General features: G+C 43.7%; 1 protein-coding gene across 2 annotated transcripts in view; it reads right to left on the bottom strand.

The window, feature by feature from the left end:
• Positions 1-604: 604 nt before the first annotated feature.
• Positions 605-19,685, bottom strand: part of Nars2 (asparaginyl-tRNA synthetase 2, mitochondrial) — a 77,477-nt gene continuing 58,396 nt past the window's right edge. The window contains exons 10-14 of one of the 2 annotated variants that reach the window (XM_038314257.1): positions 17,261-17,327; positions 13,336-13,473; positions 7,268-7,365; positions 4,851-4,877; positions 605-1,293 (exon numbers count right to left, since the gene is read on the bottom strand). In XM_038314257.1, the coding sequence (XP_038170185.1) occupies positions 1,149-1,293; positions 4,851-4,877; positions 7,268-7,365; positions 13,336-13,473; positions 17,261-17,327 (475 nt within the window). In that variant the 3' untranslated portion in view covers positions 605-1,148. The remainder of the gene's footprint in view (positions 1,294-4,850; positions 4,878-7,267; positions 7,366-13,335; positions 13,474-17,260; positions 17,328-19,685) is intronic. The other variant, XM_038314258.1, reaches the window with a different exon arrangement.

Genomic DNA, 19,685 nt, shown 5'->3' with positions numbered 1-19,685 from the left:
CATCTTGGATTAAAGGCTACCGTTTTTCCAAATTTCATGGTAGTAAACTATGATCCCAGCACTTGGGAGGCAGAGGCAGGAGGATCTCTGTGAGTTTCGGGCCAGTCTGGTCTACATAATGAGTACCAGGCCAGCAGGGATTACGTTACACCCTGTCCCCACCCCAAAGATGTACCCTCTTCGGTATCAATAAAAAAATACCCTCTATTTTGTTGACTATCACAGTATTTTAAATATCTAATATAAATGAATTAGAACGGTGACTAAGGCTGGGCCGTGGTGGCGCACGCCTTTAATCCCAGCTCTCAGGAGGCAGAGGCAGGCACATCTCTGTGAATTCGAGGCCAGCCTGGTCTCCAGGAAAGGCTCCAAATCTACAGAGAAAACCTGTCTCGGGGTTAAAAAAAAAAAAAAAACAAACAAAACAAAAAAAAAGGTGACTGAAGAGTTTAAAGGATTAATGTTATCTCCTTAACTTTTATAACTAAAAATCAACAGTTACTAAATTGATGTCTTTTCCCTGCCCAATGAGGAAAGTTTCAATCCAGACGAGCAACTTCAGCAATCAGTTCAGACCCTGAAAGGAATGTTTTCTTTCACAGAGTTGAGTAAAGAACCGAGAATAGATGGACATTTATTGCAGCTGAGCTGGCAGGGGTGGAAGAGCCAACATTATCTTATTTTTGGCCACCAGGTGTTTTAAAAAAAATACAAAGGGAAGTGAGCTATTGTTAAAGCCAGAGCAAGGTGAAACATTACCATTCTGTCCTGGAGTGGAGGAGGAACTTTGAGGCCTTATCTTCAGCGTCTCCCCTCTTCTTGTTGAGATGTCTCCAGGCCCAAGTCACTCTCCTGTGCTAGCTCCTCCAGCACCTGAACAACAGGCCCAGCTACTTCTTTTCCCTCTTAACTGAGGTAACAGACTCCGAAAGTCCAGTTGTTCTGAGGATTTCTTCTTGGGAGAGTTTATTACAGTCTGTGAAAAGCCTTGAACCATTTAAGAAAATCAAGGCCATTTCTGTTTTCCATGTATTATACCTCGCAGCACAAGAGCTGCGCACTGACGTCCATGTTTCTGAAACATACACCCCTAGTCTTCTATGTGCATATTCTGTGCAGAGTTTTTACAACAGCCTTTTTCCTTTCAGCTACAGAAGACACGAATGAGTAAATCTTGGAAAAGGGATAACATCTTTGATATTGTCAACTCCTAAGATGCATTGTAAGTAGCGTTCAAATCCCATCCCAAAGCCTCCATGTGGCACAGATCCAAACTGGCGAAGGTCCAGGTACCTGTTTGTAAAAACAGAGAATCATGACTTATAAACACTGTATGAGGTCAAAGGTTATGACAGGAATTTTGTATTTTAAAGCCATGTGTTGTAGATGTCACTGTGGTAGATGGCGCACACTCATCTTTTTATTCCACAGACCCCATGGAAACGGAGACACGTCAGGGAGATCTAGCTATCCAAGGGTCCCAAACAAATGGCAGTGGATTCGGCTGTGCAGTTGCAGGTGTTGGTCACATGACCTTTTCTTAGTTACTTATGCATCGTTCCTGTACAGAAATCTTTCCTCATATACTAGCTCTCCTTTTTCTTTCCACTTCCCAACTCAACGATGTATTTTTACTATCTTTTATTATACTAGTTCCCTCCTCCCTCCCCAGACAGGGTTTCTCTGTGTAGCCTTGGCTATAGACCAGGCTGGCCTCAAACTCACAGAGCTCTGCTTGCCTCTGCTCCCAAGCTAGAAAGCACACTTCTCTACTCTTTATGTTTTGGTACGCTAATGGCAACGTTTTCCTCTGCACTCCAATGGTCTTACTCAGTACACAGGAGAGTGAGGAATTTGTTGTTGATTTTGCTCGTGTGTGTATCTGCATACATGTGCTTGTGTGGTAGACGTGGAGACCACTTACTATGCTTGTTCTGCTCCCACCTAAGACTTCATGGTTACAAAGATACAGCTATTACTGAAACTCAGAGTCCAACAAGCTAGCGTGGAATAAGGTCGTTTTAGGAGGGAGGGTGGCCCTGTAAATATCTAATTATACTATTTGACTGGGGGGGGTCTCCTTTGGCTTATTTATTACATTCATTTGTGTGTGTGTGTGTTTATGTGTGCACGCATGCACGCACACACGCGCACCATGGCACTTGTGCTGAGGTCAGAGGGTGACTCTGAGACGTCAAACCTCTCTGTCAACCACAGTAGTCCGGGGAGCACACTAGCGCCGTCAGGCCTGCTGGCGAGCACTCGACCCCACTGAGCTATCTCACTGCTCTTCGCTTGAGAACTCTCGAGTCATATACAAAAATTAAAACAAATGAATAATTTCCCCAACAGTTTGTGAACTCAGCTCCACAGCAAGACCTGGAAGGACCGACCGCAGCTGGTAGCCTCTCGGCTCTCCAGGCACAAAGACGATCTGTCATTTGCTTCCTCAGTTCCATGGCTGAGATGCTGACACTTTCCAGTAACGATTCTCACAAAAGAGAAACGGCAACTGGATGAGCTGTACCCAAGCGAGGTCAACGTGGTGATTAGTAAGAACTTCTGATTAGACAGACCCACAGGGCATAAATGGAGTCAGCACAGTCTTGTGAGTGTGGTTTGGATGGCTGAGTTCACTTTAGTTCACACGGTATGGAAACAAGGTAACTGTGACTCACTGACAGTCTGAGATGAGGGCACCACAAACCAGCTGGCACGAACGCCCGTTGGACCAAAGTTGGCTGCAGAGGTTAAGGTGTGGGTTTCACACATACAAATTTCTTACGTACCGATGTCAAAACACTGACAAGAACGTTGTAAGCTGAATTAGCACCAGGATTCAGCTTACTAGGTTTTGCCTGATTTTGCTTTGATATAGGAAACAAAAATCTACTTTTAACAAAAAAGGGTGCATTTGTGTATGTGTGTGGGTGGGACAGGGTGTAACGTATGCAATCCCTGCTGGCCTGGAACTCACTATGTAGACCAGACTGGCCTCAGACTCACAGAGACCCTCCGGCCTGTGCCTCCCTCCCAAGTGCTGGGATCAGAGTTTACTACCGTGCCATGCTTCAGAGCTGTATTTTGGTTCTAGGTCAAGCAGGTATAGAAAGACACCAGAAAATATCTGGAACTGGCTACGGACTGTATTTTCATGGGGCAGCAGACACAGGGAATGGGTAAACTCTGGCTTCTCAAAGTCCACAGGAACTTTCACAGAGGCCACGGCTGCGAAACCTTCATCAGTGCCTGTTGCCTTTAACATACTATGCCTACCATAGGGGAAGGGGATTCAAGTCATAAATATTTATATCTGAAAATCCTATGTGTGTGAAACTTTCAGTTAGAGAATTAGTCTAGGAGCAGGAGAGGTGACTGGGCCGGGACAGCTGCTCGTAGCAAAGCCAGCTTTCCTGAGTTCTAGCCTGGGACCTGTATGGTGGAGAGAGAACCAACTCCCAAGGGCTGACCTCTGACCTCCACGCGCTTGCTGTGGCATGTGAGACTTCTTCTTTCTCCCAAGGAACAAAGTCAAAATATTAAAAATAAAAAATAGACAATATTTAATAAGTACCATACTTACTTAGCCAATATATAAAATCTGCTGTTATTTAAGCAAGTTTTAAACAGTATAAGCAACAGCTGATAGAACTTGAGTGGAAAAGGTACAACCACCTCAAGAGATCTGTCTACTAGATAGCCATGCGCAGAAGAAAAGGGATGCAGGAACTGCATTCACTGAGCTGTTCTACTCAATGGAAACACAGTGTCTGAATGTTTTCATTTCATACAAGAACTCTGCAAAACAGATATCACTGTTTCATTTTATAATCACGAAACACAAGACGCTAAGAGAGATCAAGATACTTAATGATTTCGCTGGAAACCACCAGGCAGTCAAAAGCTAGGAGCTGAACCTTGTAACTATGAAACCCATCTCCTTTGCTACCAAAAGGCAAGAGCGTAATTTGGCATGTCCTTCTCCTAAGGACAATAAACATGGTTAAGGATACTGCTGCTATTATTACATCAAGACCCTAAGGCAGCACTATTGTGGACGTGTAAATAATCTACATTTGCAGGGACCGACGAGTCTGCGGAAGGAAAACCAGAACAACTTTGTGGAAGTGAACGTGACTTCAGACAGGTGGTTGTTCTTTTTCTTTTTCTTTTTTTGGTTTTTCAAGACAGGGTTTCTCTGTAGCTTTGGAGCCTGTCCTGAAACTTGCTCTGTAGACCAGGCTGGCCTTAACTCACAGAGATCTGCCTGCCTCTGCCTCCCGAGTGCTGGGATTAAAGGCGTGCGCCACCACCGCCTGTCCTCAGGTGGCTGTCTTTAGGCAGCTGAGGGCTCTATAGCCCTTGGAGATCTAAGGCATCACTTAATCAAAGCTCCAATGTCAAACATAGGGAAACCGAAGCCCAATGGTTGAAGAGCAAAAAATTCTGCCTGCCCTACATAGCAAAACCTTGTTTCAGTACATGAACAAGACCACAAGTTAGATTTTGGTGTTTGGAGTTCTCAGCTCCATCCTAACCATGATCTCAGTTAAGTTAGTTCACGTCTGGCCTCATGTCTGGAGGGTGATAAAGGGATAACAGCAGCATCTAAGAGTCGGGATGATTACAGGAATAATAAACACAAGGACGGGAACATTACTTTGATATACATGAGGCAGTAACTAAATGGTAAACATCGCTTTACTGTTTTTCACAGACTGGAAGAGAGTAAACGATTTTCTGGCCTCACATTCAATTCTTAGCATTGCTCACAGAAGCAGGGGAATCCGAGTAACAGTCTTTCCCATATAACACTCAGAATGCACGCAGAACAGGGGCCACATCCTTACCACTGGTAGGCTTCCGTAAGTCCTGATCTGTAAAGAAGAAAATAAGGAAAAAATTGAGACGTCAATAAAACATTTATTAATCAACCACCAAACGCTTATTCTAGGTTGTGCATATAGGGACCTTCATAAGAGAACACACAGTGGAGCCTGTGCCGCCAGTCATACACAACGGGAGAGAGGAGGTGAGGTTTCCTATTAGAGAGGAGACCGTCTATTAATAACAAGGCAATCAACACTGACAGCAAGCAATGAGGCTATAAAGTAAGAGGCAATAAAATCTCCAGACTGAGAACAGGACCGACACGCGCTTGCTCTCCGTATAAAATACAGACAGACTGAACCAGGAGGTCTGAAGACACTCTCTGTTCTGCACAAGTCCTCGCTCAACGGTCTGAATAACTGTTCTAACTTAATTCTGAGATCTGTGAAATGAATCCACAGATTACATAAAAAAATATTTTGGAGATAGAAAGTAAGAAATCTTCTTTCTAATCGAACTCCTGTATGAACAGCAGAAATACGGCTCACTCAAGGAGCCTGGGGGGCAGGCAGACAATGCGCACTTGGACACGAAGTTCATTCCGTAACATTTAAACCAGCGGTGCAATTCTGAGGTTGCCTTCCTAACACTACTGTAATCTAGCTCTTGTCTAGAGGAATACGGGTAACACTTTCGGTGCTTAGTGGTTACCGCAGTTACCCTCAGCCCTTTCCAAAGGCAGCGGAACCACATCTGAATGACAAGGACCTTCAAAGTTCTACTTTCTAAGGACAGAAACACGAGCTACAGCCACAGACAGACCCGTGAGACAGAGGAGCACACATTTACTTCACTGCAAAGAAAAGTCTGGAGAGTATCCGACGTCAGACATGGTTTCCTGGAGGGAGACGGACTGAAGAATTCGGATCGACTAATCTTTCAACAGACACGGTTTCCTGCCGCATGCCATTTCTGTTGTGCTAAAAACTTTTTAGAGCAATTTCAAATCCTTTCACGATGTCGCCAAGACTGTCTCACAGTGAGTGGCAGCAGGGAGGTGGTGGTCCAGCCAATAACGGCCGCCTTCCACACCTCTTCCTCCCCTTCTTCTGGAGCCTGATCCAATGCAGCAGCTAAGAGGTGTGGGATGGCAAGACCAAGTCACGCAAGGGAGTTACAGGTTGGGATCTTGGAAAAGCATCCGCTTCCAAGCATGTCTCCACTAGGAAAAGGTGGCCTGAAAAATGGCTAACTTAGCAGGATATTTTCAAATGGTTTTCCAAGTGTGACAAAACCCAGAAAAACCAAAACCAAAACCAAATAAAATAAGATAAAAACAAAAAATAAAAAAGAAAAGAAGAAAAAAAACATTCAATGTCCGCTACAGCAAAAGTGGAAACCACAGAAAACGGGTTTGTAACCATGGTCAGTTTAGGAAGTCACTGAGGTTTTCTGGCAGATCATGCATACAGGAGTGATAGTTCACTTAGAAATATGATTTCTTACTTTCTACCTCCAAGATATTTTTTTTTAAATATTTATTTATTTATTATGTATACAATATTCTGTCTGTGTGTATGCCTGCAGGCCAGAAGAGGGCACCAGACCTCATTACAGATGGTTGTGAGCCACCATGTGGTTGCTGGGAATTGAACTCAGGACCTTTGGAAGAGCAGGCAGTGCTCTTAACCGCTGAGCCATCTCTCCAGCCCCCTCCAAGATATTTTTATATAATCTATGGATCCATTTTACAGATCTCAAAAAGTAAATTAAAACCAAGTTATTCAAACAGCTGAACGAGATTTGTGCCTAAGAGAGAATCAAGGGAAGGGAACCGACTCACAATGCTAGCTCAGCATCTTTCCATCCTCGGCCGTTCCCAGCGCAGCTGTCATCACGACCAATGGGATCACGGCCGTCATAAACCATCGTAGTAAAAAGTGCACAGGTAACAGAAAACACAGGAGGCGCTTTAAAGGGCCTGGGAATTTCTCTTGCTTTTATTGTCTTTTTTTTTTTTTTTTTTTAAAATTTTAAGACAGGGCCTTACATATTATGTAATTGTGTCTGACCTGGAACACATTATGAAAACCAGGATGGCTAGAAACTTAAGACTAATCCTTGTGCCTCTGCCTCTGAATGCTGGGCCTATAGGGATGAATCATCATGGCTTTTTTGTTTTGTTTTTTCTCTTTCTGTTTTTGAGAGGGTCTCCAGGCCAGCCTGCAACGTGTGAAATTCCTTGGCCTCTCTGTAAGATTATAAGCATGTACTCCTACCCCTGCCAATAGATCCAGTCTTCAAGGAAGGGGCGCTTATAGATGCTGGAGAAACATTCCTCAGGATGGCAGGGAGCCAAAGTGCCAGCCAGCCCTGTCGGGTGTGAGGAGCCCCTCCCCAGGTACTGAAGTGTGTTTCCTTTAGGTCTGACCAATACCTGGCCAGTCGCTGCTCGAGGATGTGGTACCGTTCCTCCCTGAGGCTTCCTCCAAAGAGCTCCCCAACTCCAGGAACCAGAAGATCCACAGCGGCTACCTAAAGAAGAAACCAAGCAACCAACCATGAATTTCACTGTACTTCCCTGTGACTCCAACACTCGGGTTTTCAAACGAACCGTTTTCTTGAAACAATTTTAAAATTGGCTGTTTGACTGCTTATTAGAATCTTATTTGGGGGAATATGTCTTAAGTCAGCTGGGTAAACAGTTCTCAACCTGTGGGTCGTGACACCACAGGGTTCATATATCATAGCCTTCATATCAGACATTTACATTATGATTCATAACAGTAGCAAAATTATGGTTATGAAATAATAACAAAATAATTTTAAGATTGCGGGGCCAGCACACCATGAGGAGCTGTATTTAAGGGGTGCAGAATCAGGAAGGCTGAAGACCACTGAGCTAGAGCGTAGCATCAGAAGCTGCAAGTTTTGAAAATTCCCTTTGGAAAAGATCTGTATCTTTTAATTATGTGGCTAAAAGCGTATTTACTTGTTCCTGTTTCTAAGCTTCATCCTGACTGCGCTGACCAGCAAAGGAATGATGGCCAGGAGCCCTCAGTGCTACCGTGGGTTAGTCTTTTTCTTAGGAATTTATCAAGTCACAGGTAAAATTCAGCCCGTGACCTTCAATTTTGAACATCCTCTGTATTAACAATCATTTCTACTTTGAAGAAAAAAAAAGGTTCAAAGGACCAGAACGCATAGCGCTGGTGTAGATCTGGTGGTCCTCAAGAATAATAAGGGGGAAAAAAAAAGAATAATAAGGGATTAGAAACTGGAGCTAAACATCTCATTAAAGATTTGCCAGTTGCCACTAGGGAATTTCCCAGGAATCCACAAGGATAACCTCAGGTAAGACCCTAAGCAATAGAGGAGAGCGTGCCTGAACTGGCCTTCCCCTATAATCAGATTGATAAATATCTCAAATGTCATCATAGAACCTACATCCAGAAGAAGCAGAGATCCACAGCGGGGCACGGGGCCGAGTTCCCAGAGTCCAGCTGAAGAGAGCGAGGAGCAATAACATGAGCAAAGGGGTCAAGACCATGATGGGGACACCCACAGAAAAACCTGACCTGAGCTAGTGGGAGCTCACTGTCTCCGGACTGACAGCGAGGAACCTGCATAGGACCAAACTAGGCCCACTGAGTGTGGGGGACAGCTGTGTGGCTGGGACAGACTGTGGGGCCCCTGGCAGTGGATCGGGATTTATCCCGAGTGCTTGAACTGGCATCTTGGAGCACATACCTTGCTCAGCCTAGATATAAGGGGGAGGGCCTTGGTCCCGCCTCAAAGTGACGTGACAGACTTTGTTGACTCCCCATGGGAAGCCTTACACCCTCCTAGAGGCGGATGGGGGTGGAAGGTGGGGGAGCAGGGGGAGGGGAGGGCGTGGGAACTGAGACTGGTATGTAAGATGAATAGACAATGTTTTATAAATAAATATATTTCACTTAAAAGTTTGCCAGTTGTAGAGAAAAATGTCTCAATTCAAAGATGACCAAGTTTGAACCTCTTCGTATGAATCTGCAGCCTTGACATATTAATAGTGGAAAGACTTCAGTTCTGCCCTTTAATCCCTCTGCTAGGGGAGTACCAGAGGCTGCATCACGTTCTTTTGCACATTTCCTTAACTCTCCGAGCATCTTCCGGCCCAGAATGCTCCTAGCCCATCTTCTACTGGGCTTGAGTGTAGATTCTGCTTACGTCACACACACGCTGTCTGGAAATAGTCCGTGTTGGTATTCAAGCTGAGCGAACCCTGGCTTCTATTTATGATATTCCCTTCTGACTCTGACTCTTGATCCCAATCAATGTAATCAAAATAAGGCTTAGGTTTCCAATTAAAAAGCAGGATAAACGGGAACAAAGCCTTTGATAGGTGACTTTCTTCTGCTACTTCTGTTACCTCCGACCTTAGAGTAGGGAAAAACCTCTGATGCCAGAGCCAGGGGATGCAGATGGGCCAGTGGGCAACACTGAAAACTACTCTTGTGTTAATCCTGAGTCAATCTCATTACTTGTGCTTGCTAAATGGACAATGTTTTATAGCTTACAAAGATGCTAATGGTTTCAAAGAACTATAATTCTCACCCTGTCTCAAAATGCATTCCCATTCCCTCAGGGCCAAGGTAATTACCACGTTTCTGTTTTTCCTTGGGAGTTCTAAACTCCCAGCCAGCCAGCAGAGATCAGCTGGGAGCCACACAGACGCACAAGCTATCCAGTTCTTGGAGAAAGGAAAACATTTCTGTAGACACCACCTTAGGATTAAAGTCTGACTCTGGGAATCACACGTGACTCACCCTTAGTTCTCCACCTTCCTGTTCAATTCCCTCACCATAGCCCATCAGGAGTTCTAGAGAACAGTGTGTGTGCGTGTGTGTGTGTGTGTGTGTGTGTGTGTGTGTGTGTGTGTATTGTGGAGGTCAGAAAATAACGAAGCAGGGGTTTGTTCTTCCTCCCACTCAGGCTCTCAGGCTTGTGGCAAGGACCTTTACCCGCTGAGCCATCTCAGTGGTACCTCTAGCATTTCTGCAGAGCTCAGTTTGCAGAGATGACTGAACAGTTTTAGAGATGCCAGTCCCGCCTTTCACCAACATCTGCAGTGAAAAAGGAACAGCATTCCTCTTTGAAGTGAACTTACTTTTTAAAAAAAAATTTATTTTTTTAAATATTTATTATGTATATAATAGTCTGTCTGTGTATATGCCTGCAGGCCAGAAGAGGGGACCAGACCCCATTACAGATGGTTGTGAGCCACCATGTGGTTGCCGGGAATTGAACTCAGGACCTTTGAAAGAGCAGCTGGTGCTCTTAACCTCTGAGCCATCTCTCCAGCCCCATGAACTTACTTCTTTAAGTCCTGCCTGTGCCCTCTTGGTTATCATCCCTACAGAGAATTACGTTTTTCTTGACTCTGATTGCACAGGCTGAAGCTGTTATTCTGAGCTCCCTGTAAACAGCACACACAGCAGAGTTCTGGGCTTGGCTCCTCCCCTGGTAGCTGTCTTTGTGGAGCCCACCATGCTGACATTGCCTTTGTCACCCTGTCTGCTGGTCTGACGTACAAGCTGTCACGATGGAGCTCCTTAGTCTCAGCCAAAAAGATTCATGAACTACCTCTTGATCGGATTTCTATTCTCATTGTTACACCCATTATACAAGGTCCAGTGGTGCTATAGGGGATCGAGTATGATCTGTGTCTCCCAAGGGTCTGAACGAAGATTTGATCCACAGATGCTACCGAAAGGAGGCCTGACGGAGGCCACTGGTTCAGAGTCCTGCACGGATGTGCAAGGGCAGACGGGCGGGGGTGTGACGTATGGAGGGCAGGCGAATGGTGTGTGTGTGTGTGATGTACGGAGGGCAGGCGAATGGTGTGTGTGTGTGTGTGTGTGTGTGTGTGTGTGTGTGTGTGTGTGATGGGCAGGCAGAGTGTGGTATGGTCACACTTGATCTAGTAGGACAAACAGGAGGCCACTTGCTGGTTTTAAGAAAGGAGCTAACGTAAGATTTACAATTTAAATTTTTGAGGCAGGGTCTCATTAATCCCAAGATATGTAGATGAAGATAATCTTGCATTTCTGATCTTCCCCAGGGGTGGAATTACAGAACTGGGTGATCACACCCAGCTTTAGAATTCCACTTTCTAAAGCTCGAACCAAAATGAGATCAGAGACAGCAGGAAAGCATGGACACAGGAAGAGCAGTTAGGCGGCCACGGAAAGGAGGAAAGCGTGGACACAGGAAGAGCAGTTAGGCGGCCACGGAAAAGGCGCAGCAGGCAAGACTCAGGTGAGATCCTAATTCAAAGGGTAAACACAGCAATGGACTATTTAGCAGTATACAGTGTCAGAATTTAGTAATGGCTTGCACACCATAGGGAGAGAAGGATTTCCGAGATACTCAGGTGTGTAGTTTCTACAATGACAAGGAGAGAAAATATTAAAAGGTGATCATGGTCAGACATGGTGACATACTCCTTTAACCCCAGCACTTGGGAGGGGCAGGTGGATTTCTCTGAGTTTTCCTTGAACTTTAGTGAGTTCAGGCTAGCCAGGCTTACATATTGAGCCCCTACTGAAAGGAGGGAAGGAAGAAAGGAGAAGAAAAATATTAGATCAAATATGATCAGGGAAGGGAAAAGAGAAGTCCTGGACTCGGCTTTGGTTATAGACGTTAGTCAATGAGGCAGGAAGATGAGCCCAGGGCAGATGAGACGGTTCAGGGGATAAAGGTGCTCGTCATGAGGACGGATGGCCTGCGAAGCATCCCTGAGCTCCACAAGGCAGAAGAGAACTTACTCCTACAACTGGTCCTCCAAACCATGCACACATGCCTCCCAATAATCAAGTGATGTAACAATCGCAATAATAATAATAATAATAATAACAATAATAACAATAATAATAATAAATAGCAGGAATGAGTTCAGAGCTTAAAAGACAAGCCTCGAGTAGACTTCTTTAAATGAAATTTCTGACTTATCTGAGAATAAACAATAAGCTATTGGGACATATGAAATCACCTGTCAAAGGAAAGAAGATGCAAGATTTAGACTTATTCCAAAACCAATCTGTACAGAAGACTAATTAGAGTAACCAGTGGAAAAGGGAGAGGAAGCGGGAAGACATGATGCCACAGAGCCAAGGGGTAAGAGGATTCTAAGAACAAGAAGCTGACAGTGCTGAATCATGCAGACAGATCCATTCAAAGACTTCTGAAAAAGACTTTTTCAGAGTCGGTGGGCTTCTTAGTGCGTGGATGTCACCACTGAACCCAACAGGGGCTGCTGCAGCAGATGACAGGAGAAGAAAAGAGTCAGGGGTAAGGACCCAGGGGCAGGACACTGGGTTGATGCAAACAGTGAAAAACACAAATAAACAAAGGGCAGTCCTGAGGCAGAGTTTAGACTGAGAAAGTTACACTTGGACTACAAAAAATAAACGCATTGCTATGCACTTACCATCTCTTTACATGTTACGCAGAGTCAGGTAAGACGGCTCAGTACGGCAGGGTAACCGAGTAAATCTTTACCCAGAAGGTAGAATGTAATACACGAAAAAGTACAACATTTCTGGATAGGGCATGGAAGAGCGCACAGCGCAGCCGTGCGGTAGGGACAGTAGAGCTGTTATTGTTGTGTGATGACGGTTTTCATTTGTACACAGAGAACACAAGTTTCTTGGCAAACAGCTCTAGGATTTCAGACAAGATGGCAGAATGTGTCTACTACCGTCTTATAAGAGAGACAGGAAACTTCCAGACAGGTGTGCGTGTATTCCTCAAGGGGCGGTGTTTGGTTTATTGGTAGGGTATAATCTTCATTATCTACACGACGTAAGATACGGGATAGCAAAATTTAGGTTTTAGGCCTATTCTGAGATAAATATATTTGTCTCATAGACTTATAACAAATGATATTGCTCATACAGTGATTCGGGAAATTCATAAGTCAGCAGTATATTCTTAGAGCTCAGCCTGTCAGTAGGACAAGAAGAGAGAAAGTAAATTAGGAGTAAAATCAATTAGAAATAGAGCGTAAAGAAGAATGGAGGTTAAAAGGGGCCGAACAGATCAGAGAACTGATAGAGGCAGCTCGAGAAGACAGATGAGGCCTGCGACGGGCAGGCAGCTGAGAGCCCCTCCACCCTCCATGGCCTCCCCTCACAGTTTCTATATATAGCGCACACAAAAGAACGCTAAGCTGACCGTTCTTCTGCCTTATCACGCCAGTGGCATTATCTGAGGTCCAGCAAGCTTTCTCTCCGAGGATCCTCCTAATCAATACTGAACTTGACATTGGCCCAGTGTTCTTCAGTGTTCTAGCCCACTTCCTGAACACAGTCCTCCAAGCAACAGCAAAAGAAAGCGGCTTACGTTTGGCTCTGCTACAGTGAGAAGCCCTGAGAGAAGAATGAGAAGTATGTTTACAGAACCCTGGGTTCTGTGGGAAGACTAGGTGCGGTTTCGATGAGCCGCACTTAACGCTCTTCTTACCGTCCGCTGAGGGCCATCTTCATTATCCCGCATGTAGAAAGGCTTGAGGGCTGCCGGGTAGTTAATGACGAACACGGGCGTGCCGCCACAGTGTCTCACCAGGTACTTCTCGTGTTCAGTGTGCAGGTCCTCACCCCACTGTATGAGCAACAAGGAGACAGAATGACACGCACACACACACACACACAACCTGTCCCGGTGCCAAGGCTTTCTCTCCCTGGGGCTCGACGATGTGTGCAGCTGTCTGCCAAGGCCACAGCTGACTAAACGAAGGGGAGAGACTCACTAAGAAGAGCGGGCAAAGGCCTGGGAAGATGAAAGCTGAACCCAGCAGACAAACACCATTGTTTCTGGGCCCCACCTCAGGGAACAGCATTCAGCAAGGGCGGCACAGGGAGGAAAACAAAATACTTTCCAAAGGGATAAAACAGATGCAGAATTATGGTTTTTATTAATATTGTTTAAAGTTTCTCCCCTCATTACTGTTCCTAAGTCTCAGGAAATTAAAGGACAGATGATAGTACTTCTAATACTAAGCCTATCTTCAGCAAGACAGCTTTTCTCAGTGAATTTCTATTTTAATCAAAGAGCCAATTCATATATGAGATGCTCTTTGATGAGTATGTAATAATACTATTCGGTCTATTTATTTAGTAAACACTGCTGTGACTATGAAATTCCAAGGGCCAATATTAAATGTTGGATACGGTAGTAAGAAATAAAAAAAAAAAGGGTATCACTCTTGACTTCGTGAAGCTTGATACCAAAAAAGAAATTACACAATTAATTATTATAAAACCATCAAGCGCTGGTTGGTGGTGCCCACCTAAAATGCCAGCACCCATAATCCCAAAGGCAACATCAGCAGTTCAAGGTCCTCCTCGTGACCCAGGAAACTGGAGACAAGCTGGACTGCTGAGATCCTTCCTCAAGAACTAAAGCAGCGGCCACAAAGAAATTGAAGCTACCGTGGAAACTGAGGCGCATCTAACAACTGGAGATGGAACTAGGAGACAGGCCATTCAAAGACAAAGGTCGCACACCATGCTACTTACTATTCCCACGTTTACCAGTACACCCCCACAACACCACACAAACACTTTAAACAGAATTCTTAATTGGGGAAAACTATTTTAGATTCATTTTCTGAAGTGTAATTTCCCCTACTTAATAGACTGGCCTACATGTAATAGTTATACATAAACAAAAATTACAAAATTGTCCTTGATTTTATAATGGTAAGTGAAAACCATTACAACTCTCCAACCAAGGGTAATTTTTTGTTTTATTGGCTTTTTTTCCTGTGAAGTTAGTATGAGTTTGTGTTCAGTCTTGACTTCTTAGATGTTTGATCAGCTACAGAAAGCACAGGGGTCCCCTCAGCTACAGACAGACAAGAGGCACAAGTCTGCACCAAATGAGGATACAGATGTCTTAACCAGAAGATAAAGCTGAATAAACATGTCACTGATAGAGAAAGGAAACAGTATCATACAACCAGCACTTTTCCTACCCTGTCTCCATTTGGTATCAATCAAAACATCTACTGGCAATGAAAAAAAAAAGCAATATATGTGAGTTACATTATATGTAATAAAGGAATGTAGATGGAGAAAAAGGAAAGAATGAGAACACACTACTCAGTTGGGCAGTGGTAGCGCACACCTTTAATTCTAGCATGTAAGAGGCGAAGGCAGGGAAATATGAATTCAAGGCCAGTCTGGTCTAAGAAATGAGACTCCAGAAGCTGGAAGGACCCGGACAGATGTCAGGAAGACTCAAGAGACCACAGACGCCAGCTCAGACTACTATTCCCAGAAAAGCTTTTAATCACAAAAGATGGAGAAAATAAGACCATGCCAAAAACTAAATTTAAGTAATATCTATCTACAAATCTAGCTGTAGAGAAGGTGCTAGAAGGAAAACTCCACCTAAAGAAATTGACCACACTCCAGAAAACACATGGAAGAAGTAATTCCAAACCAGCAACTCAAAATAGGTGAAACACACACACACACACACACACACACACACACACACCCCAAGTAAAACCACCAAAACTAAAACAAAACAGGAATCAACAAACATCAATTACTGATCTCTCTCAACATTAATGGTCTCAATTCTACAATAAAAAGACACAGATTAGAAGAATGGATGTGAAAACAGGACCCATCCTTCTGCTGCACCCAAGGGACACACATTAACATCAAGGATAGATATCGCCTCAGGGTAAAAGGATGGGAAAAGATACTCCAAGAAAATTGTCCTAAAAAGCGAGCTAGTGAAGTCATTTTAATATCTGACAAAATATATTTCAAATTAACAGTAATCAGAAGAGACAGGAATGGACACGACATACTCATCAGAGGAAAAGTTTACCAAGAGGACATTACAATTCTTACCATCTATGCACTAAAGACAAGGGCACCCAAGTTCGTATAAGAATCACTATTACATCTTAAATTACATATTGGCACTCACACATTGACCTTGGGAGATTTCAGTGCCCCACTCTTGACAGTAGACAAGTCATCTCGACAAATACAGAGAAATGCCAGCGCTAACTGACATTATACGCTAAATAGACTTAACAGACATTTACAGAACAGTTCACCCAAATGCAAAAGCATATACCTTCTTCTCTGCACCTCAAGAAACTTAACCACAATACTCAGACACAAAGCAAGTCTCAACAGATACAAGAAAACTGAAATAATGCCTTGCATCCTAGCTAAACACTACGGATTAAGATGGATACCAACAACAACAGGAACAACGGAAAGCTTACAAACTTGACTGAAAGAACAATGGGTCTAGAAAAGAAATTAAACATTTTCTAGGACTGAATTAAAATGAATACATGGGACACATGTTCTAAAGAGGCAAGCTTATAGCACTAAGACCTCTATAAAAAAGCTGGAGAAGAACAGGTGCTGATCTATGAGTATGGCAGAATGACATTAGAAGTCTGTTTAGGTTTCTTACAGAGACCAGCAATACTTGGATTCGCCCTATGTCCCTGGACTATCTAGTCTCAGGGTGTTGGTAACCCAAGCAGTGTTGGGCATGGGTTTCATCTCACACAGTCAGATCTCATCGTAGTAAATTAATTTCAGAGATAATTTATCTCAGAGATCACACAATTGTAACTTAACAGCATATCTCAAAGCTCTAGAACAACAACAACAATTAAAAAAAAGAAATCAGACACAAAAGACACAGACAGCAAGAAATAATCAAGCTCAGGGCTGTAATCAAGGAAATAGAAACAAACAAACAAAAATAATTCAAAGAGTCAATGAAACAAAGAGGCAGCTCTCTGAGAAAATAAGGAAAACTGACAAACCCTTAATATCCAAATTGACAAAATTAGAAATGAAGAGGGGGATAGAACACCAGACACTGAGGAAATCCAGAGAATAAGAAGGATATACTTAAAGCTCTCTACCAAACTGGAAATCTGAAAGAAATGGATAATTCTCTTGATACTTACCAAAGTTAAATAAAGAGCAGAAAGGCAATGTAAAAATACTTATAAGCCCAGTGAAATAGAAGCAGTCATTAAAATATTCTCAACCAAAAAAAGCCCAGGGCCAGATGGCTTAAGTGCAGAATCCAACCAGGCTTTCAAAGAAAGCTAATGCTAATACTTCTTAAATTATTCCAAAAAATAAAAACAGACTTTTCTGAGTTCTAGGCTAGCTTGGTCTACATACTGAGTTCCTGGTCAGCCAGAGCAACACAGTGAGACTCGACTCAAAATGACTTGCTCTTGAGCACGCCTAACAGACACTCACAAAGCCTATGCATAGAGCCACAGATATTTACGTTCCCGAGAACAAAGTTATTTAGTGAAGCTAAAGACAACAGGGAAACACGCTCGTGTACACGTGCGCACACGCACACACACTCCATATAATACCTTGGGCGTAAAGGTGAAGTTCTGGGGTGCTTGCTTTAGGATCTCAACTGCCTCCGTGTAAGAAAGGCTGGGAAAACAAAGCAGAAGTGGAGAGCGGTTAGCACAGTGGGACTACTCTATCCTAGGCCATTTCAGACTAGAAAAAATTCCAGTACAACCGATGAGGTCATAAATGAGCACTAAGTAATCGGAGATTTAGGCTGATCTGGTCCTAGGAGTATGTGATCTGCGTGGAGAGAAGCGGCTGCTCAGTAACTCCACTCTGGCCCAGCATGCAACGTGCATGAAATCATGTCAGAAAGCGGTTTCTCAACACCAGTGCTACACCAATACTCTACTAAAAGGTAGGAAATACTGAGGCTCCGAGAACAAAATACTTTCCTAAAAGCTGTCACTTATTCATCTAGCGAACAAATATGTCACAGCTACTAGATGCTAAGCGTTATTCTCGGTGCTGGAGGCACTATAGACAAAAATCGAGCTCCTGCCTTGTTGGAGCCAAGATTGTGTGTGTGTGTGTGTGTGTGTGTGTGTGTGTGTGAGTGGGAACAAAGGTAAACAGCTAGCAGTGCCCAGTAGCCATTATGAAGAAACACAGAAGGGGCGTGTCTGGGTACCACTGCAGACAACGTATTCAGGGAAGGCCCACTGAGTTGGTAACATCTGGATTGAAAGCTGCATCAGAAAATGAAAAAAAATGAACCATATAAATAACTGGGAGAAACACACTAGACAAAAATATACCAAGTATGGGGCTGTCAGTGAGGAACAAAAAAGTGAAGCTTTCTGTTCCCATCAAAGGAACAGAAAGGTCAGGGTGCCTAGAGCATCTGGAACACGGGAAAAGCACCCAGAAAAGGCAGTAAGAATGGCAGTCAGATCACGAGCAGTCCTTCAACCTCGGCAGAAGTCTTGCTAAGATGTTCTAAGCATTCGGAGACTGCTGAAAGCTAGCACTGGTTTCCCCGTAAGGAACTCTTATGCCTAACATGGAAAATCACCATTGCATGTGTACGGACACCTAGCCGCTGAGATGGGAGGACTGTGGAGCCCAGGAGGACAAGGCTCGTCTAGCTACAAAGGGAGAGGAGGAGGAAGGAAAGGAAGAAAAGAAGGGAGAAAGGGAGAGAGGCAAGGAAAGTCAAAAGCACATGCTTTTCTCCCATCCTGCTCCACAGTCACATGTGTATGTATGTATATCACATGTGTGTCTGGTGTCCATCGAGGCCATAGGGTGTTGTTTGAGCCTCTGGAACTGGAGTTACAGGTTATGAGCCACCGTGTGGGTGCACAGAATCGGAGCAGAGTCCTTTGCAAGAACAGCGAGTGCTCTGAACTACTGAGAAATCTTCCCAGCACCTTCCGTCAAATGCTGCATTCGCTGTTACCACTTTCTTGTGCATCCTTTCAGAAGATTATAAACAAATATGTGAGTATTTACAATATCTATTTTAGTAAATATCAGAGCATCTATCATACACACTTTCATTTTAATCAACTTTGTGTGTTACAAATCTTTTTGCATTGTGATGAAGAACTTGTTTTATGTAGCCCTGGCCAGTTTTGAATACACTATGTAGCTCAGGGTGACCCTGAATTCCTGATCCTCCTGCCTCTACTTCCTGAGCATTGGAAAAACAAATGTGTGCCACCACACACAGCTTTATGTGATGCTGAGGACTGAACGTGGCAATCTTCACGCGTGACAGAGAAGCTCTGCACTAGCCGAGCTACAGCCACAGTCAAAGAACTTCAGCTTCTGAATTAAACCTAACATTCCAATTATGTATGTACCTATTTACTTTATTACTCACCAATGGTTTTTCAGATGTTTCTAGTCTCTGGCTACTATAAATCATGACTACACATCCCTGTGCAATGCAACTGACAACAATTCTTACATACTGATTTTACACACGAGAAAATCAGATTATTATCAAAACTTGTAACTTTTTATGTATTCTGAAGCATACTGCCAAATTTACCGAAAATCTGCCAAAATTACTCCCTTTCAAAAGGCCATAAAAGTGTCCACATACCAACAGCATACGTACACGCCAGTAGCATATGGACATGCCAGTTTCCTTACAAACTATTGGGAAAAAAACACTGCAACAGTATTCTGGATGATTTAAAAAAAAAATCTACAAAATTCTTTGAAGTACTCTTGAGCTCAACCTACCCAGCACAAACTTAGGCTCTGAATTTTGGACCTACACAAACTAACCAGAAAATGACTTTGGGACGCAAGTACAGCCAGGCATGTTCTGAGGGACAGACTTTGCTGGATGCCCACTCTGTGTACTTCTAAGGAAATAGTGGCACTTGGTTGTGGAGTAACAATAACATGAAAATTGAGCATTTGCAGCAGGGAAGCCGAAGCGTAGTGAGAACAGGAGCGACGGGCCAGAGACCTCTCCTGTAA

The sequence above is a fragment of the Arvicola amphibius genome, chromosome 12 (assembly GCF_903992535.2).
Source record: "Arvicola amphibius chromosome 12, mArvAmp1.2, whole genome shotgun sequence".
Classification (NCBI taxonomy): Eukaryota; Metazoa; Chordata; class Mammalia; order Rodentia; family Cricetidae; genus Arvicola; species Arvicola amphibius.
Note: the sequence above shows the minus strand (reverse complement) of the source record. Positions and strands in the feature narration are given on the sequence as shown.